General features: G+C 41.4%; 2 protein-coding genes and 2 non-coding genes across 7 annotated transcripts; all 4 read left to right on the top strand.

Annotated features, from left to right (window-relative positions):
- trnaw-cca (transfer RNA tryptophan (anticodon CCA)) lies at positions 1 to 72 on the top strand. Its single transcript has one exon. It is a non-coding gene; the product is annotated as a tRNA-Trp (tRNA).
- A 366-nt stretch (positions 73 to 438) lies between these two features.
- Positions 439 to 510, top strand: trnaw-cca (transfer RNA tryptophan (anticodon CCA)). Its single transcript has one exon. It is a non-coding gene; the product is annotated as a tRNA-Trp (tRNA).
- A 2,649-nt stretch (positions 511 to 3,159) lies between these two features.
- smtnl1 (smoothelin-like 1) lies at positions 3,160 to 7,497 on the top strand. Its single transcript, XM_030395493.1, has 5 exons — positions 3,160 to 3,518; positions 5,401 to 6,047; positions 6,151 to 6,265; positions 6,421 to 6,572; positions 6,796 to 7,497. The coding sequence occupies exons 1-5, from the start codon at positions 3,435 to 3,437 to the stop codon at positions 7,172 to 7,174; spliced, it is 1,377 nt and encodes a 458-aa protein (XP_030251353.1). The 5' UTR covers positions 3,160 to 3,434; the 3' UTR covers positions 7,175 to 7,497.
- A 15-nt stretch (positions 7,498 to 7,512) lies between these two features.
- LOC115568316 (zinc finger protein with KRAB and SCAN domains 1-like) lies at positions 7,513 to 13,703 on the top strand. 4 transcript variants are annotated; one of them, XM_030395494.1, is made up of 6 exons: positions 7,526 to 7,584; positions 7,928 to 7,959; positions 8,361 to 8,671; positions 9,780 to 9,880; positions 9,960 to 10,035; positions 11,341 to 13,703. In XM_030395494.1, exons 3-6 carry the CDS (start codon positions 8,377 to 8,379, stop codon positions 12,129 to 12,131), a joined length of 1,263 nt encoding a protein of 420 aa, XP_030251354.1. In that variant the 5' UTR covers positions 7,526 to 7,584; positions 7,928 to 7,959; positions 8,361 to 8,376; the 3' UTR covers positions 12,132 to 13,703. The 4 variants fall into 4 exon arrangements, with proteins under 4 accessions (XP_030251355.1, XP_030251354.1, XP_030251357.1 ...); XM_030395495.1 differs by lacking the exon at positions 7,928 to 7,959 and having other exon boundaries at positions 7,513 to 7,584; XM_030395497.1 differs by lacking the exons at positions 7,526 to 7,584; positions 7,928 to 7,959 and having other exon boundaries at positions 8,046 to 8,671; positions 9,780 to 9,874; positions 9,963 to 10,035.
- The last annotated feature ends 172 nt before the right edge of the window (positions 13,704 to 13,875 follow it).

Below are 13,875 nucleotides of genomic sequence, written 5' to 3'. Positions count from 1 at the left end.
GATCTTGTGGCGCAACGGTAGCGCGTCTGACTCCAGATCAGAAGGTTGCGTGTTCAAATCACGTCAAGGTCAAATATTTAGTAATATGACCAGTGCTTTAAGTATTCAGAAGATGAGTAAACATACTGATTCAGTATTTGTCTGCTAATGTATGAAACATGTTGCACCTGAGTCAAAAGCTGTTATAGTTACAGCTGGATAGAAGTTTATCCCAGCAGGTGTAGTCGCCCTCTGTGAGACACGTTTGGTTCTTGGGTGAAAATATAAGCCCTGTTAAGTACGATTACAATTGATAGCATGTTGACAACACACACATGGGCTCACAGATTTCCTCCCAGTTAAACATGTATGGCAAATGCCTTCATGATGAATGGTTGCAGAACTTGTCACACAACCCAAACTGCATCACTAACCCCTCCATCGACTACCATGACAGCAGACCTTGTGGCGCAACGGTAGCGCGTCTGACTCCAGATCAGAAGGTTGCGTGTTCAAATCACGTCAAGGTCAAAGGCTTCCTTACATTTGATTTGATGGTTTGGACCAAATATATAATGACCATATTTGAGCTGATACCTTGAGCTCATAGTTATGGTTCATGTCCACAGAGGCGCGTGATTCCTAAGCATGCTGCACTCTTGTGTAAGATCTGATGGATGCCAGTTGTGTGTCTGCAGCAGAGTTTCAAACCGGATTGCCTGTTACGATGTATTCTTTGGACACGTTCCTTGAGTGTGTGTGTGCTAGTGTCACACTTAAGACCGATGCTTTTTAAATGCTTTTTGTTCCTCTTTGTTTGACCTGTCTACAAGAGTTTTGGAGTGTTCTTCCCTAAGCAAGTTAGTGAAAACAAACACTTAATTTCACGATGCTGCTTTCGTTTATGCATGTAGTCCACACACACAAGTAAGTAAGGAGAATGACTGTCGGGAGGGACTTCACCCAGTAAGACAATAATTTGAGATGATCCCTGAACATCGGCAAAAATAACGACAGCGGTCAAAACAACATGCTATCATTTGACTCCACCCATGGACACACACACACGCATGCACACACACGCATGCACACACACACACACACACACACACACACACACACACACACACACACACACACACACACACTCTTTGTTTTGTCCTCTTATAATTTTAAACAGCCTACATTTAAATCTACTAACATTGTCTTTGTTTTCCCCGTTTAACAGCATCACGTCCTCTCGTTTTACCAACAAAGCGCAACAGATGCAAAGTTGTGCCTCAGTGGGCTCCTCCTCACTCCCTCCTCCTCATGGGCCATGAGGAGGAGGGAGTGGGACTGATACACAAGAAGGCGCTGACATATTTATAGCCCCCACGACTTAGACAGAAGGGAGGAGGAGAAGAAGGATGTGGGGGGTAGGAGAAGATAATGACAGACAGAGTGGGAATAAAGATAGACATTTATTTTTAAATCCATCTGTTTTGTGTTGAATGAGTAGATACGTGATTGTTCATCCAGGATGCCAAGTTGAAAAGCTGGACTAGTGTTGTTTCTCTATGTATCTATTTTAAATATCTACATTTATGCCATGGACACAATGAGTTAGAGAACAAACACTAAATAAGGTTGGAGATGAGTCAACAATTAAGGGTGAGATCCGTGGAGTTATCTAAGTATTAATAAAAAATTGAAGATATGGTTTTAATGAAAATGAGTATAAAGTGATGGAGAGGTTTCAACTTTGAGATGACTGGGTAACATTTCTGTTGAGCACTTTGGATGACGTAGTGACGAGCAACTAAAAAAAGCTGAGTACATTCTGTATGTGTAACATCACTTTGGTTTTGGTTCTGGTCACTTAGTTTGGCGTGTAAAGTTACTGTATATTGACTGACTCACTTGATCCTGACTTACAGGATTCAAGTGAGGAGAGAAACAAGTTTACGTGTCTGGAGATACGTGAGAACTAAATCGTGCTCAGAGCAAAGGGATCACGTTGCAACTCTGCTGTTGTTTGAATCATCAGCTCCCTCAAGTGGTTGCCAGGTTGTGCACTAGCTAACGTTAACGTTTTGTCAGCGATCCTCACTTTCTTTCCTCCGAAATAACTGGCAACTTCCGAGACTGTTATTTCTTATGAAACCCAGATACCATGTGATGCCAGCGACGTCATGCTATTGGCTGATGAAACCTTGAGAGAAGTTGAAACCAACCATCAGAATTCTTAAAGAAAATTTTGGACCTGACAAACATTTTTAATTCACAAAGAATAATGTTTACAAGAAAAGGAGACAGTCTACTTTTATTATGCACCTACATGCTCTGCAGATGTTTTTTTGTTTTTTTAAATGATTTATCTGCATAACAGTGTTATCAAAAATGACCTTTGAATAAAATTGTTTTCTTGTTGTGAGTTAGATGAGAAGTTTGATACAACTCTCATGTTTGTCCATTTCATACGAAGCTATAGCTGGGAGAGAGTTAGCTTGGCTTAGCATAAAGAGTGGAAACAGGAGGAAACCACAAGCCTGGCTCCGTTCAAAGCCAAACAAAATCCACCTATCAGCACCTGTGAAGCTCATTCATTAACAGAATATCTTGTTCATTTGATCCAAACAACGATGGGGAGTTATCTGCCTGGCTGGAGCTCACTGCTACCTGCCAAGAAATAGTCTGGTACATTTTTTGAATTAATTAAACTAGATACAACCTATTAATTAGCGAGCTTTAGCGAGCTGGTAGGAAGATTTTGTTACTTGATCAGAGCCAGGCTGGCTGTTTCCCCTTGTTTTTCAGTCTTTATGCTAAGCTAAGCTAAGCTAACTGTCTCCAGGTTGTGGCTTCATATATACCCTACAGACGGGAAAGTTTTCATCAGATTCTTGGCACTGAATATGTATACTTAAATAACTTTAAGTTTGATTGACAGGTTTTCACTTTGAGGGTGAGAAGGGCCATGACAGACTGTATGTTTAAAGGACTGCATGCGCGCACCCACGTGTGTGTTCTATGTGTGTGTGTGTGTACAGCCACGGTTTCCACAGCAGACGCAGCTGTCTGGCCCGTTGGACTGCGCCTATGTCACTGCGGCTCTATTTCAGGACCCTGTGTTGTCCAAAAGGTCAGATAAAGAAGCATAGGAATCCTCACAAAGCAGAGGGCGGGGGGTGTCGGGTAAAAGGGGTTGAAGGAGGATATCCACAAACCACACACACCAAAACACACACATCTCAAGCACAGGGGCAGTGCTGACAGAGAGGGGGAGAAAGGGAGACGGGGGAAGCAAAGGAGAGTAGTGAGAAGCAGGGTTCATGTGAAGAGGATTCATCTTTCACTGAATGAAAGCTTTCTAGGGAAGACAGAAGAGTTCATTTAAGAGTCCTGGGGCATTTATTTAAAAAAAGGCAGATTTGACCTTTGATCCAGGGTATAAACAGACAAATCTGGACATCATGGACGGAGAACAACCCAGCCAGAAGACACCTGCGTCCACAGAGACAACCGGTCAGACTGACACCAACAACAACAACAACCAGGTTTGTGTTTTCTATGTGTATTATTGAAAATTATTATGCAAACGAGTTCACATTCGTACAATGAGAGGCGTTATGATCCGTACCAGGAATCGGCAGAATGAGTATTTGTGGCCGCAGCAGGTGTTGTGTTTGGACAGCGGGGACAAGAGAGGCTGCGCTACACCTGTTGTTACACACAGAGACGCACAGCTTGTGCAAAGTAATGCTCATGTGTACACACACACACACACAAAACACAGCGTGGAGTTTCCTATTCCCTCTGATGAGTCACCGCTGCGAGGCCTGACCTGGTGTAGGTCACGATAGTGATATTTTTCTAGACATACAACATATAAAATCATTACTGTCTAAAGTAAGAATGGTGTATGGTCCGTTTTCTAGATGAGATCTGAAATCACTGAAGGATTTGGTGAAGAAAAATCCCGTATTAGATATATATTGTACATATTTTGGCTCAGATTAGTCAAAAAAGTACTCTTTGCATAAGAAACCACTATGTGATATTAAAGTGTAGCGAGTTATTGGTGGTCAACCTGTATTTTAGGTTCAGAAGTGATTCAAAAACTACAAAAGGAATATTAACCATCTGAGTGTGTGAGATACTCAACAAATCCCAGAGCAAAGCTTCAGGTCTCACATTACATTATGCTCTAAGAGGACTGTGATATCCCCGGAGTAAAGAGAGGACACTAATTTTAGTACATCTTACGTAATGTTATCTTTCAAACTACAAGACTGTCACCAGATTACTTTAATTCTCGTTTTTAAAACCTGCTAAACAGAAGTTAACATGCATCGCACGCAGAGAAAGTGGAACAAGGACAGAAGCAGGATAACAACCGAACATATCATTACCACACTCATGTATGTTTTTAAAGGATATTTTAAAAGGATTAAAATGTAATAACTACGTTTTGGGAAAAAAATAAAATAAAATACATAAATAAACAAACAAAAACCTTTATAAAGTTATCCTAAAGTTTGTCCTCATTTGTCCTCCATCACTTTAGATTGTTTATCATCAGTATTTTACAGGAATATTAGATGTCTCTTTTATGTCTTTAATAAAAAAATAATCTGCATAAATAATGCATAAAGTCGTGGCATATTTGTCAACAGAAGCACAGATTATAAATACATATGATAGGGTGAATGTTGCTATGAAACCCTTTTATCAAACATTATTTGCAGATGGATTTGATATAGGGATGCACATTAATATCAAGGCTATATATACAGGCTACGAAATTAAATATTGGCATCAGGCTGAAATGAACATCTCTACTAATATGACAGGCCAACAAGACAATGCTTTATATTATGTGCACATGACGCAAGCTGTAATAATAATTTACAAATTCCTCTACAGGAGCGACTTAGTGTTGGTTGAAATGACCGCATGTATCAGTATCGGCACGGGCCATCGGTCAAAGTCAGGGGTGGAAGTAACTCATTGCATTCACTCAAATTACTGTAATCAAGTCTTTCTTTTTGGTACCTTTATGAATTGTTTTTGAAGTCTGTAATTTTACCCATAGGTATGCATTACACCATGTAATCTACTCAGTTTTAAAAGAATAACTTAGTGCTGAGTACAACAGAGCAGGAGTTTGTGTGTATGTATTTTGCTGATAATAAATTAAACATCAACGGTTAAAAAGTAGCTTATACTCTGAGTTGTGTATGAGAAGAATACTTTATGCTTTTACTTAATTATTATTTTAATATCCATAGTTTTACTTGTGAGTAATATTTGAGTGATGTATCTATATTCGTACTTAAGTGGAGATTTTCAGGACTGGTCAAAACAATTCTGCAAAAATCCAATATCATGTACGTCCATAATTTTATACACAGCTAAATTTAGTTCTTCAACTTCCAGACAGTTGAGCCAGCGCTGGAGGAGAGTAAAGACCCAGCGAGGGAGCCGACAGCAGGAGAGACAGCAGAAGGTCAGGGGGCAAAGAGGGAGGAGGATTCAGCACCAGAACAGGGAGGAGGCGAGGAGGCCAGCGCCGGAGACACAGACAAGGCCCAGAGTGCTGTGTCGAAGCCTGTTGACGGTGACGCTGAAGAGGCCGGACAAGATAAAGAGAAAGCTTCCACTGATGGTGAAGTGAAGGACCCTGATACGAGTGGTGATAAAGACGGGGAGGGAGAGAGGAAGGAAGACAAGAAAGGCGGGCAGATGGAAGAGGCCAAGAGCTGCGAGACTGAGAGAGATGGAGACGAGATGAAGGACAAAAACAAAGAGAAAGACGAGAGTAAAACAGAGGAAAAGTCAAAAGAAGCAGAGAAAGAAAAGAACAAAAATGCTGCAAAGGGGTCAGAGAAGAAAAAACAAGCCAAGGATGAAGGTGCAGAGATGAAAGACAAAGGAAAGATTAAGGAGGTAGAAAAGCAAGGGAAGCCCAAAAGAAAGACTGGCCCTCCTTCCTCCGCCCTCTCTCGGCCGAGACCCTCAGCACGCTCCATTAGAGCAGCAGCTAGAAACGACATCCTCGCCAAGTTCCAACAAGGTGGACCAGAGTAAGTCGCTGTATGATACCCGGTACCTCAAACAGGTGTAACTAGTGACTGTAATATCTGACCTGATAAAGGAAAATGTGTTCTATTGTGACATCTATTTCAGGACAGCAATGCCCCGCAACTTCAAGATTCAGAGGTCAGCAACGGCTTCAGCTACGGGAGCTTCAATCAAACAGAAGATCCTTCAGTGGTGTCAAAACAAGACTCGCAAATACGAGGTGAGTTTGAAACAGAATCTTCAGCCGACGCACCAAATTTACAGATTTGTCATCAAGAGTTGCGACTAATGGACTTAGAAAATGATGTAAATAAGCCTTGGTGTGGATTTTGCTTTGACCTGTGTGTGTCATCTTCCCGTCCTTCGACCTTTCAGGGTGTCAACATAGAGAACTTCTCGTCGTCTTGGTGTGACGGGATGGCCTTCTGTGCTCTGATCCATCGATTCTTTCCCGATGCTTTCGACTACAGCTCCCTGGTTCCAAAAGAAAGGGAGAAAAACTTCACTCTGGCCTTCCAAACAGCAGAGTGAGCATTTAAATCTCTCTCTGTCATTTTTTCTCCTCACGTCCCACAAGAAGAATTTAGTTTTGCAGCAGGACAAGTGAAGACATTAAAGTTTGGCACCATACAAACAATACTTAATACAATAATAGGTTACTGTAATAAAACTGTCTTTTTATAAGTCTCCACTCTGTCTCACTTCAGTTCTCCCCTTTCCTCTGTCCCCGTCATCTCACTTCACTCCCAGGTCCCTGGCCGACTGCTGCCCTCTGCTGGAAGTGGGTGACATGCTCATGATGGGAAACAACCCTGACCCCATGTGTGTGTTCACCTACGTCCAGTCCCTCTGCCACAGCCTCTCCAAAATAGAGAAGGAGAGGAAGGACAAAGAAAAGGAGGAGAAAGAAAAGGCTGGAAATGAGGGCGAGGATAAAGAAAAAGGAGATGAAGACGAAGCTGGGGAGGCGTCAGCAGAGAAGGAGGAGGAAGAGGCTGCTGAGAACGGGACGATGGAGGAGAAACAGGACGATGCGACAGAGACGGAGGGAACTGCTGAAGAAGAAAATGCACCAGGCAGCTGTGAGATGGAGGCGGGTGGAGGAGTGTTAGTCGAGGCAGAGTCCTAAAATACACTGACGACAAACAGAAAGACTGAAAAGACCAAAAAGATTGTTAGTGGTTGGTTCGACAGACAATGAGTAAGTCTTAGTTTGGTGTTGGTTTGACTACTGAAATAATAAAAAGGGGCACATCAGGTTGACTCTCACCTCAAACGCTGGCAATGTGATGTTACAGTGAGTTACATGTTTGGAAGTGTACTGTGCTGTGTTTTTTTTTTTCATTCACAGACGTGTTGTCGTATATGTTTGTATCGATCACATTAAGCACAAATGTTCAGTTTCATTTGCTGTGTGTTTATAGAGAATAATAATTAAATGATTAAATGAAACTTGTGAATTGGAAACTTGATTGTGCAACCCCCGAAAACGCCCCGTTAAATCCACGATGTGGACTGGGAAAAGCTCTGGATTTTAGGGTGAGTTGGCATTGAGTGACCCATGAAATACGTCATATTTAATAAGAATTTACAAAGTATTGCAAACAACAGTTTCAACCTTACAATAAAGAAGCGCCTTATTATCATAACAGTTAAATCACTATTAACTCATGTTTATTTGACAACAGATTTACCATTTATTTATGATGGTTATTAGAGAGTCTTTATGGACTTATTGGGGCTGCATCTTTTAATATTTGACCAATCAGTAGGGCTACTTTAAGCCATCTGAAATACGGCCCACATGGGTTCAGTGTAGTTTTTTATTCTCTTCTTCATTCTCTTCTTTTTTTTTTTCCTATGGGAATAATCTTGGACACAGCCTTGACCGTTGTTTTGCATCCTGATTTATCGGTAAGGCTTTTATTCAAATATAATGACTAACACTAAGCAAGAAATACAAATGAACTTATCAGAAACTATAACAAGTTTGATTTGTAAAAGGTCTGCCTATGGTTATAACCATGTAGTTAAATCTTCAATCTACTAAATCTACTCACTCGATAGTTGCCCCTAATATCTCAATTAGGCTATACAACAAAACATATCACGTGATAAATCATAGCTTTTGATTTACTATATTAGTTTTTATTGCTGGTTGATATCTGAGCAGAAGCCTAAAACATGAACCAAAACAAACCTGTCCCCGCTTTTCTAGAAGTTACGGTAATCAGCGTCATGCTACCGGAAAGGCCATTGTGTTTTCCTCGTTGTAAGCTAACCCATCGTTTGTGTTGCGCCTTTTCCCAACACAGTTCTCTGGAGTGAAACATGTCCACCGACATGCCGCCGGGCAGCCTGAACCTGGAGTCCCAGCTTCTGTCCATCATGGACGTGCTGGTGAAGGCGGCGGTGACTGAAATCAGCCAGCTGTTCTCGGAGGGCTCCACGTCTCTCCGCCTGCACCTCAGCCAGAGCCTGAAGGAAAACGAAACCCTGAGGATGAGGATGAAGGTGATGAGGAGCGAGCTCTTCTCCCTCCGGCTGCAGACCAGGACCAACCGGCCGGCCAGCCGCTTCTCCCCCATCCGAGGGAACGTCCCCAAACCGCGAGCGAGATCACAAGGTAACGAGTACTTTCACTTTAAAAGTACTCAGTCGAGTAATTGGTAACGCTCCTCCTCCTGTAGGTCAGTCAACAGTTACATTTTTACCTTTTTTCGGAAAAAAAACTTTGTATGGTGGTAAATTGAGAGAGACGCGTATTAGTTACACCCCGCTTCAATTGTGGCATAAACTACACGTTATGTTTTCCAATTTAAAATGTGATTTTTATGTGTCAGGAAAGTCGCAATTCGTCATTATTAAAGTAAAATGCCAGCTAGTTTTTCTGTCAAACCGCTCAGTGGACTACATCGTCGCGCTCAATACACGTCACCAACACCAACATGGCCGCCGACTCGGCACAGGGAAGGAGCTTAAAAAAAGATGAAAATCACAATAAAACTGGTCATTTTGACAGCTGCAGTAAGGTGAAAAGGTAGTTCGTCAGTTCATTGAGCTGTTAATGTAAAAGGAGCAGCTCCATAAATTTTAAAGTTGCGGGTTTTTGGTGACCGTTCAGAGAAATTAACATTATTATTATCATGATTATTTTGACAAACTGAGACTTTATTGACTTGGAAACATGTGATGTTTGTCAATTCTAAGGATCATTTTCTAATATATATAAAGCATGTATTTGCTTGTTAACAGTGAAATAACTATTAACTAAAGTTTAATTAACTATACATTATCATATCATTGTTAAATTGTAATGATTATAAAGTGTTACCGAACATATTTATTAAGATATCACCCAGACCCAGAAGGAAAAACAGAGCCTGAGGATTAAGGAACATGATTTCTATCTGATTGACTTTACATGGCTTGTTAAACTTTATTGCATCTGCAAAGTTAATTATTAAGGCTATAACCCAATATACTATATCTCTAATTACATGTTGGCCGTCAAAGGGCTCATAAAAAACACCTACAATCATATTTTGGTAAGATTCAGTTTATGAGGTGAATGAGTAATTACAGTTTTGTCCAATTTTATTAAAACTAGTTTAGCTTGCTTTCAAGTCATCGTTGACTCAGTTTGACCAGCCTTATATCCTCACAAATCAAGAAATAAATCCATCTCTGAAATTAATATATTCAAAGACATTGTGTCTTTTTCTTCTCCCCAGTTGTCATTAAGCCACCAGAGGCTCGAAAGACGGTTGCAGAAGCTGCTTCTATTTCTCTACAATCAAAGAACAAGACTTCCTCCTCTGCCGCTCCAGTGAGGGTAGATACAATACAGATACTTTCACTAGCAGTTTATCTGAAGTGTTGTTTCCTCATTCGCATGTATTCTTACTTGATAGCAGCCAGATGTGGAGACTCCTGATGTCATCCTGATCAAAGATGAAGACGATGTTGGAGGATGTGGCCCAGCTGGAGGTGAGTAGTCTGTTTTTAATCATGTAAAGCCTGTAATTTCAGTTGGGAAGCCCTCATGAGCTGATCTGGACTCTCTGTCTTACTCATGAACACACAGTGAGGTCCTTTATCGATCAATTAGATCAGATCATTGATCAGAACCCGATATGTTTTTTGCCTCCAATATACATATCAGAAAAGACTGTAAGAGAAAGCTGCCGACATCATGTGACTAGATCTGGCCTGGTGTGACTGGTCGGCTTCTTTGTAATGGAAGGAATATATCAACAGGTGCGACAGTATGACTCTTTCATGTGTTGACATTGGCACAGAGCCATGTATGACATCAGGCAGTAGTTACACAAACAATATTTCGTATTGTTGGCTGTACGCATCCATTGTTGGTTTAGTTTTTTCAGGAGATTTGTTGACATAATTGGTGAATAGGGGATCATATTAGTACAAAAGAGATTTTAAACATATACCTGTCTGTCACAGCTGGAGGAGCTTGATTCTAAACTTGAAAAGGCATTCATCCTGCCTCAGACAGATCATTGCTTAAAATTTAAAATATTTATTTATAGAAATAATAATCATATATTTGAAAAAATGTGGTATATATATTTAAAAACTTAAATGGAGTTATTTATTTTTCTAAACACATAATATCCAAAATCGCATATCTGGCGTTGTTATTTGTCAAGTCAAGTTTATTCATGAAGCACATTTGAAGAAAAAAACTTTGACTAAAGTTACAGAGATTGAATGAAACAAAATAATTTCAAAATAAAATCACGGGAATTACAGCTAAACACACTGAAACATAAACCCATGACACAAACAACAAAAATAAGATACGAGGAAAATAAAAACCAATGCGTTGTCAGATCTTGGTGATGATAATTCATAGGTTAAGGAAAAAAAGATGGGGTTTTAGGCGGGTTTTGAAAGGTAAATACTTTTACACTGGCCTTCATCTTACTGAAAATGTGTCATGCTGAGTGTCAGTGAGTCAGCTCTCAGGGTGTTTCATTACAAAACACTTTGCATTGATACATGGTGAATGGCACGATTCAAGCTGTGACTACATCACTGTTTAAAGTCCAGTATTGGCCGATTCAATACTTGATGAAGTCATAAGTCATTGGGTAAACATTCCTGTTGATGTTACATTAACCTTTAGTCAGCACTTGACTACCACAGGTACAATAACTATGTAAAGTCTGTACCTTCTTGCCAAGCCTTTTTAGACTCATAAATCACAGTCAAGAAGTTTCATAGACACAATGTGGATTTAAAATGTAATTTTGTTGTTTGTCCTTTTAGGTCATGATGACTTTGGAAACCAGTGTGCACGGGGTGGTGTCGACACAGGGACTCAGAATCTAGAGTCCTCCTGCCTGACAGGTAATCACGAGGAGCTGAGAATCGTGAGTGTTCACGGACGAGGGGAAGGGCCTCTGCAGGAGGCAAGCGACAGCCTCTTCACCGCCTCTGAACTCCAGGCTTTCAGCTCTCTGTCGCCTGACCACACCGTCACCCATGACAGCCTCCTGCCTTTTACCACCAGTGCCAATGACGGAGCCCCGATGAGAGGGGTGCAGGACAACAGTGTTGGATTGGCAAGAAACAGCCAGCTGGAGAGAAATCACCCGACAGCGCTTAATCCTGCAGTAAAAGCACCAGTAGCAGCAGCTGATGGTCATGTGGGTCATCCCAGTCACGTCAGCCAGTTCCCCCAGCAGCAGAACGTCTTCCCTCACAACATCAACAAATCCCTGGACTGCGGCTTCTGTGGCAAGTGCTTCCTCAGCCGCGAAGACCTGATCGTCCACCGGGCAACCCACACCGGGGAGATGCCACTTCCCTGTTCCTTTTGTGGCAAGTCGTTCGTCAACAAGACCACACTGACGATCCACATGCGCATTCACACCGGGGAGAAGCCGTACGCTTGTACGCAGTGCGGGAAGCGCTTCACGCAGAACGGCAGCCTGAAGATCCACCTGAGGACTCACTCGGGAGAGAAGCCGTACACCTGCAATCAGTGCACGGCCAGCTTCAACAACCCCAGCAACCTGCGCAGGCACATGATCACACACACCAACGGAGTGCTCTGACCAAGTTCTGTTTAGCATCTTTGTTTACTGACACTTGTGTCGCAGTGTGTATTTGGGGAAAACGTGTTTCCTGCGGCAGTACCTCATGGTCTTGTCCTTTTGTGTCTCTGGTTTTGCTTTGCACTTGAGGGGAACTTTTCATGTGTCAAACGATCTCATTAACCTACACAGTACACAGGTGAATATCTTAAAAACCTTCCAGCAAAGTCATTGGACTGTTGTAGTTCAAAATAAGGACAAGAAAATGCATGACGTCTGTTCAATGTAAAGAGCCCTGTATTTTTTTAAATTCAGGAAAAACCAGCAGTAAGAGAACAACTTTCTAAACCTTCAAACCCTTGCTATGCTGTCTGAAAAGCAGACAAACTTCTGTGTGTTCTTGTTCCTTCTTGTTTCGGCTTACTGCCCAAAATATACAATACCTTGATTGAAGCAGAAGTAGACAGTTCTAGACAAAGATGGTTGATTATTGAGTCTCATTCCAATACTGAAGGCTTTGCGTTGGCCAGCGTCCCTGTGGCAAAGCGTCAGTATTTGACGACCTGCTAGTGAGACTCAATAATCAGCTATCTTTATCTAAAACTGTCTACCTCAGCTTTAAACCATTAAACTAGGCAGAGACATTGACAGTGACACTGAAGTAAACATGTTACAGCTGAGGACTGGCGATATATATTTAAAAAAACACGAAAGGGAATGTCTGTCTGTTTCGTTAATCCAGTGAATCCAGCGCTTACAAGCGTCCGTGCTGCGTAACAGATGAAGGTATTTACATTAAAGGGTCTCTATGTAACAATTTGTTGCAAATTACATGTATTAATCACTTTATATTGACCATATGTGAGCATATTTTAACTTGATGTGAATATATGCTTGTGGGCGATTGGTGTAAATTGTTCGACGCTGCTGGACTTTGAATTTCTTTGTGAAGGACTCAGGTTTTCTGAGACAGTTCAAATGATATGACTTTATGCAGGTTCCTCTGTCCACTCTGCTTACAGAGAGCAACAGTAGCTAAAGTCTGTCTAGAAATGGAGTCCGCTGACATAATTTGACGACCGGCATCCAGCACGACACATCAGTGCCACAGTGGGTAAAGTGTCTCAGTGACGCAACATTGTCACAGAGCGATTTTTTGCTATTTTATTTGCCTAATGCAAATGTTAAAGGGACGGCATCCACTTATGATGTGGTTGCCGGTTCTCTATTGCCATAAAACCCAACCCTACTGTAGATACGTTTCAAAACTGACAAAAAGCAATTTAGCCGTTCCTCACATCACACGTTTCAGAAAAAAATGCTGACAATTAGACCAAACTTCAGACTGGATTTGGTTTACTGTGTAATGAACTGCATACCTGACATAAGCAGAGGGACTTTTACTCATCTTCTACCCATTTGTGGGTGTGTATTTAAAAAACAAACTACCTCCGGTGTGATCTCTCTCTTGTAGCTCTCTTTTCCCCCTTTTTGTGGTTTCAGACTGGGCAATAATCAAGCAAGTGTGGATTCTGTCTGTGTTTTTTGTAATCTGAGTGCAGAGTTATGAATAAATATAGTTTTTTTTTTCAATGTCTTGACCAATCTCATTCTGCTCCTCTAGAGAGCAGCATTGTTGTTGCTCCCAGTGATGCTGTGACTAAGGTTTACTCATACTGTGGCACTGTGGGGGGACACATGAGGAAACTGGGGGAAATTCCTTGCATTGTTCCTCTTTCCACCCTGCCCACAACTTAAGTGTTGT

The sequence above is a fragment of the Sparus aurata genome, chromosome 18 (assembly GCF_900880675.1).
Source record: "Sparus aurata chromosome 18, fSpaAur1.1, whole genome shotgun sequence".
NCBI lineage: Eukaryota > Metazoa > Chordata > Actinopteri > Spariformes > Sparidae > Sparus > Sparus aurata.
The sequence above is the reverse complement of the archived record's forward strand: the minus strand, read 5'-3'. Positions and strand labels throughout refer to the sequence as shown.